General features: G+C 35.0%; 3 protein-coding genes across 4 annotated transcripts; 2 read left to right on the top strand and 1 right to left on the bottom strand.

Moving 5' to 3' along the window:
- Nucleotides 1-406: 406 nt before the first annotated feature.
- On the top strand, nucleotides 407-5,697 carry LOC143468133 (lanC-like protein 3). Its single transcript, XM_076965135.1, has 8 exons — nucleotides 407-688; nucleotides 1,057-1,204; nucleotides 2,301-2,388; nucleotides 2,568-2,665; nucleotides 3,912-4,093; nucleotides 4,197-4,409; nucleotides 4,503-4,713; nucleotides 4,874-5,697. The coding sequence occupies exons 1-8, from the start codon at nucleotides 538-540 to the stop codon at nucleotides 5,034-5,036; spliced, it is 1,254 nt and encodes a 417-aa protein (XP_076821250.1). The 5' UTR covers nucleotides 407-537; the 3' UTR covers nucleotides 5,037-5,697.
- Nucleotides 5,698-5,781: 84 nt separating this feature from the next.
- Nucleotides 5,782-8,790, top strand: LOC143468134 (lanC-like protein 3). 2 transcript variants are annotated; one of them, XM_076965137.1, is made up of 8 exons: nucleotides 5,782-5,929; nucleotides 6,261-6,399; nucleotides 6,520-6,607; nucleotides 6,884-6,981; nucleotides 7,146-7,261; nucleotides 7,440-7,649; nucleotides 7,866-8,076; nucleotides 8,609-8,790. In XM_076965137.1, the coding sequence occupies exons 1-8, from the start codon at nucleotides 5,791-5,793 to the stop codon at nucleotides 8,769-8,771; spliced, it is 1,164 nt and encodes a 387-aa protein (XP_076821252.1). In that variant the 5' UTR covers nucleotides 5,782-5,790; the 3' UTR covers nucleotides 8,772-8,790. The 2 variants fall into 2 exon arrangements, with proteins under 2 accessions (XP_076821252.1, XP_076821251.1); XM_076965136.1 differs by having other exon boundaries at nucleotides 7,146-7,324.
- A 35-nt stretch (nucleotides 8,791-8,825) lies between these two features.
- Nucleotides 8,826-18,497, bottom strand: LOC143468132 (uncharacterized). Its single transcript, XM_076965134.1, has 9 exons — nucleotides 15,992-18,497; nucleotides 15,361-15,480; nucleotides 13,574-13,720; nucleotides 13,285-13,415; nucleotides 12,536-12,747; nucleotides 12,096-12,240; nucleotides 11,872-12,025; nucleotides 11,623-11,739; nucleotides 8,826-11,514 (listed from the first exon to the last, which is right to left on the bottom strand). Exons 1-9 carry the CDS (start codon nucleotides 16,866-16,868, stop codon nucleotides 10,769-10,771), a joined length of 2,649 nt encoding a protein of 882 aa, XP_076821249.1. The 5' UTR covers nucleotides 16,869-18,497; the 3' UTR covers nucleotides 8,826-10,768.
- Nucleotides 18,498-18,918: the final 421 nt, after the last annotated feature.

The following is an 18,918-nucleotide window of genomic DNA, read 5'->3' as shown; positions in this document are numbered from 1 at the left end:
TACTGTATAAGTTATGTTTGCCATTATATTATAATGAAAAAATGTGGCCCATGATCAATACTAAATGACACTACTGTTGTAATGCATGCGAGACTTGCTTCTGTTCAGTGGTCCTGTTGGATAGTTCCAAATTCGAGAATAAAAAAATCTAAAAACCAACTAAAAGTAAGTGTGTCAATAGGAACTTGCACCAAGGCAAGCTTGGTAACTGGAACTAAAACAAAGAATAATCATCGCCGAGTTTAAATAGCGCGAGACTTTCTTCAATTCGAGAATAAAGATTATTCTGTACAAACTTGTCTGGAATTTTATAACGCCCTTTTCCTCGATATGTTTTAAATGCTGTCTCGATTATGGTTATTCCCCTGGACAGAATTTTTCCCTTTTCTTTACTGTCTGGCAAGTTGGCAACTGCATTACTATTGCAATTGCTGCGGAGTGCAGATATCCTTGCCACAATCTAAATTTACGTAGGAGAGATTATACAATGCAGGCTTCAACTTGAAGTTTTATTAGTTTTGAAACAGTTTCCAAGAGATGTCATATGGTTCTACTCGCTATTTCAAAAACCCTTATAACAACGATGGGGCAGCTGAAGTGTCCCAAGAACTGTTCAAAGCTCGCACATTGACATGTGTTGATCATATTCTGAAAAATTTACCACCCACTCATGAGAACTGTGATGGAGGTAAGACTTATTAGCATCATTGTTACAATTGATTTCATTGCCACAATCACCTATTACTATCCGACAGGGTTTTTCAACTCGAATATGCAGATTGGCAATTTTTATTTTAAAACTTATTCCCATGCCATGCCGCCTTTTAGTAAAACAAGTTTAATTCTTTCTATTATTGAAAACTTTGTTTTTTTTACAAAAAAACTAAAAGATTCATTAACACATAAAGAGCCTTTGCAAAATGAAAATGATTTACAATTGTACCAAGCCAAAGTACAGTGCTAGGCCACTTTTCAAACATTTGTTTTAAACCAATCAAAAAAAATTAGCTAGACACACTTATTTACACTTTGCTAAACATCCCTTTATGATCACAGGACTCTACGTTGGGATTTCCGGGGTCGCATATACACTTTATTATCTTGTCAAGTGTGGACTCTTCCCTGGTCACAATGAAAGATTCCTGACTTCTGCGAAAAACTACATAGTTGTGGCCCTAGATTATTGCAGAAGGAGAAATAAAAGGTACATAGAGTTTATTTAACTTAACGAAGTCAGAGTTCAGTTTACGTTTCGACCGTTTTCAACAAGAAATCAAGTGTGCAAAGATACAAATTTTGGCATGACAGATTGCACTGAATCTTTTGTTAATTGTTTATTTATTATAAATTGACATTCAAACAGCCAAATTTTTCTTGGTTGTTAATTATAAATTAGTATGAAGATTGAAAAGTTTTGGTATAAGAATTGATATGTTTAGTGAGTGCAGATTGCTAAATTCTTATTATTGGTTTACATTATGTAATCCGCTTATTGAATAAAGCTAAAAGTTTGTATTATCTACGAATGCCTAACAATTTGCTTTGATTGTAAAATGGTGGTTGTATTAACTTGTATAGTAGTATTATGACAACAACTGTTAGTATTAGTGTTATGCTTTTTGTTGGTGTAGTGGCATCAAAAGCTTTATCCTTGGACTGAGTCTGTGCACAATTTAAACTTGGCGATGATTTCTCACCATTTCATTTCTAGTTATTGAGCTTGTCTCTGTGTCATGGACAGATACATTTTTTATTTGTTCTTTTGATTTCATTACACATTAACCAAGTCTGAAAGTGATCACCAAAACAACTGAGCAGGAACAAGCATCCTTAGTGGTTTTTCAAGACCATTACAGCGGCAGCACGCTTGGATGAAAGTTAAAACAATCTTTCAAACTGACAATACCAGAATAAAAGAACATATCAGAATACTAGGGTCGTGACTATTTTATCAAGAGTAGGTCAAACGGCTTGTTGTTAAAGGTAGACAGTTAAGTTGGAAGATTTGTAAAAAGCTCATTTTAGCTCTTTGGGTTTAAAGTGAAATCAGATTTAGATTTGAAGTTAAATTTAGGTTAAGTTCAGATTACTATGTTATAACTTTCAAGTTAGTTGAGGTGAACAAGAAACTGGGAAAAATAGTTTCAAATATTTATTTTTTTTTGGTAAATACTGGCAGTTGACTGCAAATCTTGTTATGGCCAATTGATACCATATCACTTGGACAAGAAATCAGCTATGCCTGTGTTTTACTTAAAGTCTAGCAATAAATCTATCTAGTTTAATTTTATTCCTTGCAGACCCCAGGATCAAGTTTCATTTTTGCTTGAGAATGGAGGCGTGTATGTGATAGCTTGTCTGATTTTCCACAAATTGCAAGATTATCAAGTATAATTAATGATTTTGTAAACTTATCATACTTCCTAGATGATTAGAATAAATTAAAAAATTTGTGTTGGAAATATATATCTTGGTGTATTAAACAATTTACTTGGAAATATATACCTGCATATACTGACAAGATACTCTTATAAACTGACTAAATCAATTTTTTGCTCCCTTTGCAGAAACGAGATCAATATTTAGATGAATACCGACATCTTGCTGCTTACTGTGAGCCGTTATCGTTTCTAGACAATGGGTCAGATGAAATCTTTGTTGGAAGGTAAAACGTTTTTGATAAAATTTCTTTGGTTTCAGCTACGTTTCTCAATTACAGTCAAACTTCGTTAATCCGGGCCGCTTTGTTTCGTCATAAAATGTAGGTTTAGCAGGGTACCCGGATTATCGGAAAGCGAAAAATCAATCAATCTTGCAAATGCAGCACCGTGTTCAAAAAGCAGTATACTCCTTATTCCAATTCTAAGTACCGAGTTTCTGGCTGGACAGCAACTAAAATAAAATTATATTTTTGTATGATCCAACCCAGCGTCGTACCCCAAAACTACCGTATTAAATACGAATGCTCTAATCACTAGGTTATCTCAGCGATCTTAATCCATCTTTATTTATCAAAATGCATCAACATCGCATGATTATTTGTAACAATATTATGTGCAACATTACTATGCATAGATAATAATCGGCTATTGTTTTCGTCAACTAACTACTATATCTACAACAATCGTGGATCATTTTCGCTTCGCTCTTAATAATCCAATTTATCCGATTTTATTGCTATTGATTAAGCACATTTGTTCCAAAACTTTTGTGTTGGTGTTGGACATCGGGGTTTCCGTATTAAAGGGGTAAAATGCATCGGCAATCCGTTTCCGGCAGTTTTCTGTCGGATAACGGGGATTACGGTTCTTCAGGGTCTGGATTAACGAGGCCTGACTGTACTTCGAATTCCTTCTTCTGCATACACAGTTATTTTTTTAGTCTATACAAATTATTATTTATCTATACAATATTATGTATGTATAATGTTGTTTCTCCATCTTATGGGTTTTATCACCGTCATCCGGTTTTATGCATTTTAAGTTTCTTTCTATGGTTTTATTGCAATAGATGAATGGTAGTTTATTCAGTTGGTGTGATAAAGGAATAGTAGTTTGTATAGAGCTTTCTAATATATGAACAGTTTGAACAATTATCCCAGGACTGTTCTTCTAAGAGAGCAGTGGGCAGGTATTCAGGTACTCCAACTAGCTTATAGGTGACCTGAGAATAACAGGAGATAATAGATACCTTTGTTCTGCTATTAGATACAGTTTAAAGTGATACTCTGTATTATGTGTGCTGTGTGCACTATTTTCACATTCAGGACATGGTTATGTTTAACTTGGAAATGAATAGGCTTACGCTATTTATCTTTAAGATTACATACACAGTACTCATATATTCATGAATTGAAATATTCTATCATGAGTAACGTGTTTAAAACAATAAATGCCGTATCTCTATGTTAGGGCTGGTTACCTGTTTGGTGTCTTGCTTCTGCAAAGAGATCTCAGCATAGAAATTTTGCCTGAAGAAAAGGTGAACTTGTTGTGCTTGACTACACTAGAATCTGGAAGAAAGTTTCGTTCCAAGCTTAAGTTCGATGGCAGCATCCCACTTATGTATGCTTATCATGGAGCACTTTACTTAGGTGGGAAATATGAAAATTGCACCTTCAGATTCTTGTATGTTCAGGATTTTAGCTTAAATATTCAAGTTTTTTGTTTATATTGGATTTTCCTTTCTAAACTAAGGTTCTGCTCATGGCATTGCTGGAATCTTGCAAGCAATTCTATCATTCCCAAAATTTCTGAATGCTGATGCCAATTCAGCTAAAGCAGTCAAGTCCAGTGTGGATTATTTGCTTGACCGATGCTTTCGAAATGGGAATGTGGCCTCCGATCTTGATGCAGCTTTGAATCCAGGTCGTGAGAGAATGCTGGTGCATTGGTGTCATGGGGCAGCAGGTACAATTAAATTTCACTCCAAGTTGGAAAAATGTTAAATTATTTTTAGCTGATGTAAATTTTTAACCTAGTTTTTGTGTTTGTTTTCTAAAGGCGTCATTTACACATTTGCTCGAGCATATCTTGTTTTTGGAAAGGATGAAAGGTATTTAAATGCATGCAAGGAATTAGCTGAAACTGTTTGGCAAAAGGGATTGTTGAGGAAAGGGCCTGGAATATGTCATGGAGTGGCAGGAAGTGGTTATGTATTTCTGCTCATGTACAGACTGACTGGTGAACAAAAATACCTTTATCAAGCTGAAAGGTACTTTTCTTTCTCAATAAATTATAAAACAGCTGAAAACGTTAATTGTGTGATTTGGAAGTAACAGATTTCCTGCTCAAGGGTTTGGTTAATGCCACAATCAGACAGTGAGTGGTTCATGGTATTATAAGTTGTATAATTGGTTTTGCTTACCTTTCAGATTTGGAGGATTTATGTTTACCGAAAAATTTAGTGAAGGGGCCCGGACACCGGACAGCCCTCTTAGTTTGTTTGAAGGTTTGGCAGGAACAGTATGTTTTTTAAACGACTTGATGCAACCAACTAAGGCAGAGTTTCCTTTGTTGGATGTTTTCGTTGACTGAAATGCAGTGTTTTGGAAATAAAACAAGACATTGCCATGACGTACAAGATGCAGCCTATTTTATAATTGTTGCAACATAAGTGCATTGTTGTTTTGGTAGCATGGTCTGTATGATTGCATCACTGGGATTTGTAAAATGCAAACAACTGTAAATACGCTTTTCATGAAATGCTGTGGAATTTGCAAGATTACAAAATTGCATTGAAATGCAGGGAGTATTGTCAGTCACCGTTCATAAATGGTGGAACTGCATTTTTAAAACAAACTACAACAAACAGTTCTTGCTTGGTCCATATCCAAGTATTTACAGAATTATAAAATGTTAGTGGTTGTTTTAAATTTTCTAGGTTACCTTGAGTTGAGCTTATTCTGTATTGACAAGCTCTGTTTAGTGTTTCTTGTAACAATAGGTCCAAAATTTCTTTGCCTCCCAAATATAGATAGTATCCATCAGAACTAGGATCTTCTTTAGAAACTTAAATATGAAAAATATCACACTGTTGCATTGAATGTGACCTCCATATCTTGAAGTGAAGGCGGAGTTAGAGTAAACATTTGTTATGCATAGTTCTGAGTTCAATATTGTATGACATTCACATTTTGAAATTTGACTTTTGTTTAGCCTGCCATTAGTTTCATCACTTTTGTCTTTATTGAACAGATTAATGTAATTGTCAAAATACTAGTAAGTGGTCATTAATGTAGGAGTATCATAATTTTGAACAAATCACCAGCGCTGCTCTTAAACATGCACTATGTCACGGCATTTCAATAATCAGTTTGAAGATGCGGGGCGTTGTGAAGTATCTCAAGATTTCTACAAGGATCGAATAATGGAAATTGTGGACAAGATATTGAGTGGTTTAAAAGCAACATCCAAAACCTGTGAAAAAGGTTAAGCATTGCAAATCATTTTTACGGTTGATATTTACACAACATGGTTGAGTTGTAAGGATGACGTCTATGTATGTTATGATTAATAGACCTTATTGAAATATTAGCAGGTTAACAGAATTGTTCTCTAATTTTATCAAACATGATATTTTATTGTAAGCTGTAACTCACATACAGTTGCATGTGTGAAAAGTCATGTAGTTTTATGCACCAGTGCACCCAGTATCGCAATACATGTCAAACTGAAGTTGCGTATATACTGAAAACATATTACACCAAACATACACACAGTGGGGTAGCAGTATATTTATAAATGCTGTTTTTACTGCAGGTGTTTACACGGGAACAGCCGGTGTTGCATATTGTTTTTATTATTTGAGCCAAAGCGGTATCTTTCCTGAGCACCACGACAAGTTTCTCAAGCTGGCAGAATCCTATATTTCACCAGCACTTGATAAGCACCATGTGAGGTAAAAGTGTTAAAGCATTATCTTGTGAAAGCAGTACCGAAAATTGCATACTTTTTGTCATTGTGTATGTGATGTTTCTGCAGGTATATGTTACAATTAATTATATGAAAAATCATTTAGATCACGTAAAGATGTTGGTCTCCTCTCTGGAAATGGAGGAGTCTACATGGTTGCTGCTTTAATGTACAACAAATTGGGTGACAAACAGGTTAGTGAATTGGATGCTATATTGTTTTCATAACCTAAAAATGTCTATGTTCTTAATTTCCAGAATTGAAACCTAAAATGCCACTAACCTCCACATACGAACAGGAATGTGTGAAATATGTATTCATTTATTTTTGTGCTTGCAATGAGGTTAATTATTATACCCTTTCAGTAGTGATTTAGTATCTTCTTGTACTTAAGGAGCTGTATTGAATTTAAAGTTTAATCACAAGATCAGATGTGATGCTAAAATAGTATTAATTACCTCATGTTTCAGAAATATGAAAAGTACATTGAAGCTTATCAGAATTTAGCATCATGCTGTGAGCAGGTAGATTTCCTAGATGGTGGATGTGACGAACTGTTTGTAGGGAGGTGGGATCTGGCTAGTTAATGCGGTGTGAAAATTAAATTAATCGCCGTAACTTTAATATTTTCACTTCTTTTCTCACAAAATAAAATATGACATGATAAGGCAAAAATGCTAGTCTAAACTGGCTTAAGTTTCTAAGGCAATTAGAAAAGTTCTTTATTCACAGGGCTGGATATATGTTTGGCATACTTGCATTGGAGAAATGTACAGGAGTGAATATCTTGCCACTATCTCAGGTGAAGATAGTCTGGGACAAAGTGATCGAGTCTGGACGAGTTCTAAGTGAGACCAATAATGTTGGTGACCTTCCGTTAGTGTACAAGTACCATGGGAAGCCATACCTTGGTACGAGGTATACACTTCAGAAGTAAAGGTTTATTTCACAAAAATAGACTTTGACTTACTTTTACTTGCTGACAGTTTGTTATGATGAAAAATTTTATTTAGACAATTTTTGCAGGTGCTGCTCATGGGTTCAGTGGCATTTTGCAAGCATTACTTAGTTTCCCCCAACTACTCAAAAACAATCGCGAATCAGCTGACCTGGTTAAGAAGAGTGTGGATTTTATACTAAATAATTGTCTAAACAGTGGGAATGTTGCAACAAATCTTGATGCTGCTTTACACGGCAATGGAAAGTTTCTTGTCCACTGGTGTCATGGAGCAGCTGGTAGGCATGTAGTCCTCTGTATAAGTTAGAAACTGTTAAAATAAACATGTTTTGAAAAGGACAATGGAGTGCAATTGCAGTCATTTTCAAATCCATTACTCTGCATTGCATGCTTGGACTATAGCTATAGATCATACCGTTACATATTTTGATGGCCTATTGCAGATCTGCGTTTGTTAATGGCTATGCCTCAAAAGTTTGTCAATTCTTTTTTAGGCGTCATCTATATGTTCATTCGAGCATATCTTGCTTTTGGAAAGGATGAAAGGTATTTAAATGCATGCAGGGAATTAGCTGAAACTGTTTGGCAAAAGGGATTGTTGAGGAAAGGGCCTGGAATATGTCATGGAGTGGCAGGAAGCGGTTATGTATTTCTGCTCATGTACAGACTGACTGGTGAACAAAAATACCTTTATCAAGCGGAAAGGTACTTTTCTTTCTCAATAAATTATAATAAGACAGCAATATTCAGTTGTTTTTGACAAACAATGCGGTGATTAAGTAAGACCACACAAAAACATAAAATGAATACTACCAGCATTAACAAATAAACAAGCTCATTAACTTGGACTCGAGCAGTGGGACATCATTGCAGAGTAAAAGTTATTCAAAAAAAGCTTGTCAGTTGGAGGGTAAATATTCTGATGATGATATCATCATATTCTGTTTTAGTTTTAGTTGGGTGGTGTGGAATCAAGTCTATGGTAGTGTTTTAGCTTGCTGGCCGTAATTTGAGCAACGTTAGTTCAGCACTATTTCATTCACTTTTAGAAGCATAGCTTGGGTGTCTTAAAGTTTCGTTTTACGCTCCAAAATAACGTTTTAATCACAAAATAACACACTGATGGTACCATAAAGCAGGTTGTAAGACCTTTCATAATGGGTCTTATTGTGGAAACATTTCTAAAATTTCACGTTTTTGATGATGAGCTTTTCAAATCATGTATATTGTGTTTCAGGTTTGCAAATTTCATGTTTAGTGATTTGTTTAAGGCAGAGGCCAGGACACCTGATCGACCGTTCAGTTTATTTGAAGGACTTGCAGGGACTATTTGCTTCCTGTTGGATTTGTTACAGACCAACAAAGCTGACTACCCTTTGTTTAGTGTTTTTCTGGAATAAACGGAGAGTATTTGATGGACCTCAATGCCTATTTTCTGCAACATAAGACCATCGTATTTTCTCAAAGCTTTATTTTAAAAACATAAAAGTGCGGAACAATCTGCAGACTGATGTTCCACGAAAGACTCATGTAAATAAATTGTAAAATTACAATAAAAAAAGTTACACAATCAAACAAATATTAAGTACTGCACGTTGATTAGTACTGTGATGTGTCATATTGACTCCCTTAGAGGAAGACATAATAGGTAACAGACAGATATAGGAAATTATGTACTTCGTTAAACAGTCCGCCGTAATACTGAGCCACAAAGATTAAATTAACAGTAAGGCTTTCAGTAAAACAAAAAATTACCGTAGTCCATATCCAATAGAATCGTGACTATGGCGTAGGCCAGGTGACATTTTACACAACGGTAATACTTTGAACACAAAGCAATAAAATCAGTTTTATACAAATATACTTTAGCAGTGACTGTCTGAATTTGGAATTAAGCACAAAAAACTAGCATTTTTCATAAAGCAATTAAAATATTGATTTTTGTACAAATAAATATATTATGAGACAAGAAGGCAGACAGGGGAATTCTGTTGTTTCAGTGAATTAGTAATCTGCCAACATTCCGAAACAAACAAAATAGTTGAGACAAAAATATAACACAATTAGCTAGTGTTAAAACACTGAAATAAATATCAACTGTTGCAGTAAGGCACCATATGCCTGTAGAAAACAGGCAGGAACAAAATAAAAACTATACATAAAAAATCGAAACTACTTCAAAATAAAGAAACTGGTAAGATGGACGTTAACATGCAGTAATTGCAAAAATACCACAGTTGGAAACTCTGGAAATGTGTCAGGATTATGCCAACACGAAGATTTGTTTCTCGAAAACGTGGTAATGTTATTACATGACTCAAGCAGACTTGGTTTTCAAAAACCAGGCAGCAAGTTTAAGCCATTAGTGTGAATGGAAGTTAAAAGTAATCATAACACATAAAGTGCAGTGAAAATTCACTTGACACAGACTAAGACATTAGTTATTATTGCCACTTTCTAACCTGTATAAAAAGCGCCATAACTTGTCCCATCCAAAGTCTTACACAATTTACAGTTTCAATAGTCTTTAGGTTTCCCTACGAATATTCAGGCAAGGTCAGTATGGCAATATGACGTGGTGTTCGTAAATAACAGGTAATCTGATTATTATCAATGCCAAAAAAATGTAAATTATTGATAGAAAAAAATTCAAAATAATAACCAAAGGTATTCACCCGATATTTGGAAAAATAAGCGTTTTTGCTTCCCTTTAATTTTTACATGATGTGTAAACTTGCAACACTGTTTCATTACTTAATAAAAACCCGTATCAAAATGTGCCTATAAAAAAGAAAAGCACTATATTATGTGCAAGTCTAAAATGATCAAAGCTACAGCTTCAAACAAAAATACAGCAAAAGAAAAGTTCAAAATCATGAGTATTTCCAGGTTATCATGATTTTAAAGAAATTGTTGTGTGAAATTATGTTTCATTAAGCTTTAGGCACCTATTTTGATGCTGCATAAATGTCTTTGACAAAAACCATGCAAATTACATAACAGTTAAAGGTACCGGTATCTCATTGCAAATTAGTTACTGTTGTTAAGATATTTTGATGTCTAAACATGCTTTCTTCTAAACAGGTCAAAAAGCAAGACCTACTCTGTAAAATGTGATAACAAGGCATATGAAAAAAAGTAGTAACCACAAAGTTAGGTTGCATAAATTCTGAACAATAGCTCATGTGCTAATCTTGTTCAAAAGCAAAACGTTACTAAACATTTAACTTGTGCATGTGTAAGATGCATTATGAGCTTAGCATAAACTACAAGGTGGCAAATGTGCATAAAACAAAACAAACCCCTAATACAATGAAGCTTTTTTTTAATATACATCTTTTTATTATGAAAGGTTCAAAGAAATACGTGAGAAGTGCACCACACATATAGACCCTAATTATGCCTTGACATCTATGCTCACATCATGCCCACACTCGCTTAGAGACGATGATCGACTGCGTGGCTCAGGGGCATCGCTTCCACATTCGTACAGATTAGATCTGCTACCATACCCCACATTATAGCTGGTCGGTGATATTTGACTCAAAGGTTGACCAAGTACCTCCAGTTTATTGCATGAATGGAAGGAGCCATAAGGATGCACGACCTCCTGGGATAAACATCTTCCAGATGACCCATTTACAGGGAAGAATGATGCAATCGGGTCGAGTTTGAGCGGAGGCTCAAAGCCGTCTTGATTGTTGTCCGATGAAGTGGTGGAAATTTTGGAAATAGTAGCACCATATCTAGACTGCGTGCAATGGACTCCAGCAGAGGTTACACTTTGGTATGACTTGCATGGATAGGACAAAGTAGAAACCATGGCACATGAAGTTGCAACAGGCTGAGGTAAAAAATACTGAAAGCCATTTTGCTCGGAGATGACTTGGTTAGTTGTTGATGTTTGTGCAAGTAAATTACAAGACGAAGCATCTGCATGACTTTTGTTAGGAGTGAACGAACAGCCAGAGCTTGGTAAACTTTCGGCAGGACTTTGTGCAAAAGATGTGGCATTTGTAAGGGGCTGCAAAACATAGCTTTCATGGCAGTTAGGAGCCCATGAGTATAAGGGGTTCGAAAATGAGCCAGTGGAGCCAGGTGGCGAGCAAGGAACAAATGAAGAGGGAGATGGATCTTCTAGACCTGTATGGAAAAAAAAGTCCATCGTTAACAATGTTCAGAGAAAATAATCGTTATCAAAACTTTAATAAAAATTCACAACAAGACTTGGTATGACCAAACGCAACAGACCTTGCTCGTCAGTTTTCACGTAATTCTCAACATTGTTGTTGTTGTTATTGTCATCTTCAACACATGACACATAAGGAGATTTACTTGGTTGCGGTGAGGTAATTGTTGGAGAAACACCTGCAACATATCCAATGTTACTTAAAATTATTTCGATAAAATGTTTTGCAGCGAATGGCATAATAATTAAGCTTTATTTAAGACTAAGCTTATTTAGCAAAATCTTTTAAGAGCAATAGTAAAAAGCGGTACCTGTCTGTGCTTCTGCTCCAGTTTCCTCCAATCGAAGCCTCCTCATGGTTCGAATGTAATGATTTCTAACACGATCTACATCAAACTCGACTCTTCCCCGAGGATTGTAGCATCCTGAGACGGCACAACTGCATGGAAATGATTCCCGATCAACCTGTACGATTGAAAAATGCACGGTATAATTTCTCTTTCTGTAGCCTGCCGGTAATGTTCCAACAACTTACTTGACAGGGTATGCCCATCTGTGCACAATGGCAAGTTGCAGGATTGCAAACACCTTCACATTCACAGCCACATACTTCCCTTGATTCCCTTGTTAACTTGTTAGACAATTTCTCCTCAGAATCAATTCTCTGAACACCAGCAATCCTGTTGATAACAGGTGATGTTGTTTATGTATTCAATTAAAAGGAATACATAAAAAATAACTTTTTAACATTTGGTAACATGTAATTACCATATTAGTGATATTTGTACAATTAACTGTTAGTTTATACAATTTTTGTAAGAATTGTAACTCATAATTGTTAAAAACATAAGAATAAAACAGAAACAAAACAATTGTGCAATCCTAATAATATTATTAACATGTTAACCAGATTTTTTACTGAAAAACTGAAAACGCAACCTGTAAGTTATGTAAAATATATAGCTACAAGCATACTTCAGCATTAATCGTCGTTTCTTGGTTGAAATAGGCTGAAGAAAGAAATAATCATCATCAACTTCTTCATGTTTGTGATCTTCATTACAGAGATCATTTTCATAATACTCCTCCGAAGATGAGGAATCCGGTGAATCTTGCAAAGGAGGTTCTACCTCCATTACCATAGACATCAGATGTGCACTTTCCATACTTGGATATCGTTGCTTTAACTATGGATAAAAGTTACTACATCTCAGAACTTATATACTATAGCGGCTGTATATAATAGTCACAAAAATACAGCATTTTAAAAGCCTTAAATTGTCTTTGTTAAATATAATTCAGTACCTTCTTTGCATTTACACATCACTTTGATCAAAACGTATTGCAATAAATTATTGTTATCAGTGCGTTATGATAATCTCATAAACAGCATTAATGTTTTGCTAGTTTGCAAAGTTTGGGAACCAGTGCTTTTAGCAGCAAGTATAAGCTACATAAATACAATTTCAATCTTCTAAAGCATGTGGTAATTATACACACAGCTCTGGCAATTAAAATATTTTCAAAAAATTGTATCAAATTATATTTCAATTTTGTGATAGGCAATAAGTAGAAAATTAAAAGTTTACATTTAAGAACAGGAAGGGTATGCCACATTTAATTTTACCATTTCATCAAACAATTTATACAAAATAGTGCAAAAAATAAAATTTAGGGTTTTCAAAAATTTTAGGTCTGCCCATGCCTCCTATTGCTACACCTACTTGTTTAACTTTGGCATCAATCCTCTGCTGATGCTTATGTTTCTTAATTGCTGCTTTTCTACGACGAGCTATGGCACATTTGTGTTGATTCAACGTCATTTGAACAGAGTGATTATGCTTGAGACTCATTCCTGGAAGAGATTTCTGGTTTGAGTTACGATAATTAATCACTAGGTATGTTAAATAATCATGCCTTTTAATCACAGTCTATTCACAACAGAATACTTCTGGTAAGTGTCAAAACTGGCAGAAAATTGTTACTTTTATAAACATACAGAATAAAACCAACCTAATGTTGAACCCCCTTGACTTGGCACAGTTATAAAACTTTGTTTTCTTGGGAAAAAATAGACTGTTACTCCTTTAAAGGATACTATTTTGCTTCGAGAAGACTTTCGCCTCTTTGATATCGTTCCAACCTCCGACTCAGTCAATCCTGCATCAGAGAAAAGTGGTGACCATTCAGCGCCAAAACATTATTATTACCGAAATCAACAATATAGGTTATACATACTGCACATGAACCATAAATGGTCCACAAAATTTTTTATAGAGTTTTATGGCAAAATTCAATGTATTCTATTCTAGATGCTGTCAAACTAAAATTTTCTAAGGAGCATGCCCCTCCACCTTCTTCGGGATAACCTAAGCATTGAGCGCTTATGAGTGATAAGTTGATAGCAATAATCTGTGTTGCTGTCACATAAAAATTTGGCATCCATTATGGATGATAGGTGGCTTGACGACGAAGTTGTCGTTGCGTTTGCGGTATCAACAAAGGCGAGATATGCCAGTTTTACTGCTGTAAATCAGCCACACGTAAAATGAGTTTTACAGGGAGTAACAACTTTGCAATGCTTATGAGTCCATATTAAAACAAGCTTGGCATAAAGTAAGATACTTTGCTAACAGGCAAAAAAACTACGCATACCGGCGGTTGGGAACCACTGCTCTAGACTACCAGCTTTCATCTCACTCAAGGAGGCGTCAAACACTTAACTAAGATCTCTATGATTTTGTTGGACTCTTACGTAGAGCTTTAAAAACCTGTTTAGACTAATAAGAAGGCAGCATGGTTGGTGTTGTTTTCTAGGCTAAAAATTAGCACTTTTAACTGAAAGATTATAAAATTCTCATCTCGAGTTCTGAAATGTTATACACAGGAAAGTCAGGAATCCAAGTGTGAGTTTCAAGCAAATTATGTTGATCGCAAAATTAACACTTCATATTTTTAGCCTTTAACAACAAATAATGAATTAACGTAATAATAAATTATAAATAATAATTAAAAAATTAATGACCAAGCGAATAAACATATATATCTAGTTTACATAACAACGAATAATTTTTCCATTAATTTCAAGACAAAAGGTACTGTTTATGCTCCAGTAACTGCAAAAACATTTTGAGTAAGCAAAATTTTCAAAGCTAAAAAAACTGAAAATTATCCATACATAGTTATTTACATGCATGTAAATAAGAAATCTGTGGGGCTTAGGAAACTGCTTATCTGAAACTTTGCATAAACCCAATTAACAATCATCTACTGTAACTGGGAAATATTTAGGAATATAAATATTTCCTCTAATATTTAATTGCCTCTTGGCTACTGCTCAACTTATTTAATTATATATTTAAGGTAGTATGATATAAAATAATAATAAAAGTGGTTTATGACGGTTAAAAGCAAATTTTTGTTTTACTCCGTGAAATAGTTCTAAAACCACTGGTCTAACAGGAGTCAGTGTGATATGACTTTAATACATTGTTGTGGAATATTAACTCCCACTGCAACAATAAAAAATGAACTAGTAATTCGGAGTAAGAATATAATAGCCAGACGGCCAGACTATTTGAAAACAATATAGTAGCAAACATTTTGTTTCTAACTTGAAACATTTCATCAGTGATGTCCTGGTTCTTTCATTTTTACTCAGATCAAAAGACACTCTGAATATTACGCACTGATTAATTATTAGTATATAATTGTTAAAAATTATTTAATTCTTAAGAAATAAACGTAATCAGTAAGTAAAGTTTCCATATGTATATTAAAGGTATTGCAGTTTTATTAACCTGTAAATGGTCTTTTTTTTGTTGTTTCAGTCCGATTAACAAGTTTATCAGGTGACTCACTCAATAATCTAGTTACAGCCTCACTTTGCATTCTTCCATCTTTAGTGTTCGATGAACTTTCTGTAACAATAATGGAATCATATTAAACTTCAGCAATCCTATCTTAATATGCAACGATGAAAAATAAATTTTTATTGGACTTTACAACTGCATAGTATTTTAACTTTACTTTGTCAATGCATGGCAAGATAAGTTTATTATAATGGTTACAGCTGCAACTAAATAGAATTACATACAGTAAGAGTTGCAAAAATGTTTTATTTGTTAATCAAAAGATAGGATTCACTTATTTGTTTTGGCACTTATTGTTAAATGATAAACTTGACACAAAATTTTTGCATGCATGTTTTCACTCCTTTTTAAAAGTCTCTTACTAAACTCTTTGAATAATAATAGAGAAAATCCAAGGACAAATGTGACTTAGCGTTTATGCCTTGTTATATTTGTTGAATACCAAGGTCATTTCATCATTCAGCCTAAATTTTGTAACATATTGAATTTGTGCTTTAGGCCATTCGAAAAACCTCTGTGGTCTGCTGATCAGTCAGCCTTGTTTTAAAGATAAACATACCATTTGTTGCTGAGGGAGCAACAGCCAGTGATGGTTGTTCATCCAAAGAAATAACACCAGAATCAACCGAGCAATCTTCGAAGGAAGTAGGCACAAGAGACAAGGCACGCATTGTTGCTTCTTTGGTATCCAAACATGATTCAGAAGAAACTGATAAAAGTGAGGCTGAATCTGCATCAAGCAACTCAGCCTGTTCTTCATTAGGAAGGTAATAAGATATTTCGTTGTATAAATCAAATTCTGTATGATGATGTTTTGACTGTGAATTTCCCATTGAATTTGCATAAGAAGACTTTTCATTTTCCAAACAAAAACTATTATCAAGGGATGAAGTAAATAGCCTTAGCTGTGTTGTACTTTCATCAATGGCAAGCATATCATTAGATTGTGACTGATTTGAAAACGAAATGTTATTTAAAATGTCTTGTTCAGTAACTTGATTGCTTTCAGTACTGTACAATGTACTTTCTGGAATATAACCTTGAAATTCATTTACTTGGGAAGAACTTTGAGTCTTATTTGCACATGCAAGTATTTCCGATGCGGAATTCGAAAGTTTGCAAACGTCTTGAATTTTGTTATCTTTGAAAAAAGGTTGTAATTTTTCAGCAGACTGCAATTTTTCACTAGATGCAGGATTTAATTTCAACAAATCAACACTCGAGCTATCCAAAGCACAATGATGATGAACAGGTAGTTTGGCAAAATATTTTTCATCGTGAGCATCAACAAGCGCCTGATTAGGACTGAGATTTTTACTAGATTCTTTTTGTTTTCTTTCAAATAATACTTTATCTAGGTGGCAATTGTCATTAGTGGTTATTTTTGAATTTTCTGCAGAACCTTGGTTAGCTTGGTCTTTACTACCAGTATCCATTTTTGTATACACAGATATAGGCTAAATGAAATGGCAAAAATTTAATTGCCTAACCTGCTGTAAATTAAAGAAGAAAGATCTAAAGAAATCTTTCAGAAGCAAAGAGACTAATGAAATAACCTACTTCTGTTGATTATTGAAAGTGAAAAATTTCAATTTTGTAAACAGTACCAATCAATCATCAATTATTTTATTTTTCATCATCAGCATATTGCAGACAAAGCGACACTTGCTCCTGTTCAGTGGACCCGCTGGATAGCTCTAAATCCGGGCAATAATATATCTACCCTTTAACAAATCAAAAAACGAAACTAAATATGTACTTGACAATCGGAAATTGCACAAACACTAGCTCGGTAACCGGGGCTTGAGCGATGAGGAATCATCGCCTGGCTTTAGTTGTGCAAAGACTTTCCTGAGTCGGAGGATAAAGATTATCAGGCCTAGTGACCAACCAGATGACATCACAGTTGGAGTAGCTGGGGTCTAGTATACAAAGGCATCCTGCGGCTGTGCACTTATGTAGTAGCCCGAGATTGTCATACCATACCACCAATTAATTTCTTTTCTATTACGTAAAAAATCCGTTTAATTGAAGTCGGTGTGCAAAATTACAAGAGACCGGTCGTTTAGACTCAGACTACAGAGTTTGGCATAGGCGCAGTCAATACTGCTTTTAATAAGCTTTGCAGTGCCATACTTAAGGTGCGTTATTGTGCACTTAATGACTTGGACTGAACTTCTGTGCACTCAATTTTCTATTGATTTAGAGATTGACTGTGTACATTACTGTGTTTACAATTACGCGCTGTCATTGCGCCTGAGCATTTTTGAGCACCACACTTGTCATATTTGGTTGTTTGACGCACCCAAGATCTTGCTGAAAACGGCTATACTCTGCAGCCCGAGCTTAGACCCCTGTAACAACGTCCGGCCCTCTATCCCTGCCTACAGCCCTACCAGTATGGAATGTAAGTTTTTCTTACACCGGACAGCGTAATTTTAAAAGACTGGTGTGCACTGGTATGCGTGACTGCGAACCAAATATCGCTGTTTGGGAATTACTTAACTTAAAAAGTAGCTTTTTGACCCATTTTGTACACCAGATAGGTACGCTGTGCGCCGGACATGCTTTCTTTCCAAACGAGCCGTCCTACCGTATTTAGTCAGACGTCTGACCTATTTGACTATTTACTGTTGACATGACCTATTGCAGTATTGTGTTTCCGTTGCAGTGTTGGGAAGCAAATGTCTAAACTTGGAAAAACTTTACGGTATATAATTAATTATAACTACCGGTTAGGCCAGCTCTAAGTCGTTGATCAAAAGGAAATGTAATATCAGGCCCTCCTGAAAAGTTACTAGCATTAACGGTTGTACGGTCTGCCACTGCCACTCTACCGTTTGTGCTGACGTACGGTCTGATGGTATAGGCTACCGGTATACCTGCTGTTTCATATCATAATAACAGCCAAGAAGCAACCTGGTCTGAAAAGTTAAAAACTTTAACTGACATTTTTAAATTTGTTTTAGCTCTGTACTCCGCCCCAGTAGCACAAACATATTTACTGCGTCTGCGCGTCCTGCACGTCTTTTGTCATTTACGTAGGTAGCTGTTTTTACGTAACGCGCTCCCAAACACTTTCCCAACGTCACTTTTATATTTTCAAGTACCGAATGACGTCACAAGCTTGAGTCAACGATGATATATTTTATTGGTATCCGCTGCTGTCTTTGTCTTCCACATAAACATCTTATATTGTAAGTTAATTTTGTTCTTGTTCCAGTAATTTCCTTTCGTTCAATGTACAAAACCTATTCAGGAACCAGAAAACCAGTTTACATGCATTTTTGCTTAACTGGCCAGTTACCACCATAATCTACTGGAATTTACAACTATCAAATGATTCAATGATTTTGGCTGTAGGTAGTAAGAGCTGTTTTACTGCACAGCACTTTAATAAACAAACCCATTGATAGTAAAGTGCTATGTTTTCAGATTGGTAAGTACCTAAGTCGTAATTAAGCATTTCTAGAATTCAGTCTGAAT

Source organism: Clavelina lepadiformis, chromosome 8, assembly GCF_947623445.1.
Source record: "Clavelina lepadiformis chromosome 8, kaClaLepa1.1, whole genome shotgun sequence".
NCBI lineage: Eukaryota > Metazoa > Chordata > Ascidiacea > Aplousobranchia > Clavelinidae > Clavelina > Clavelina lepadiformis.
This window is presented reverse-complemented; position numbering and strand designations above follow the sequence as displayed.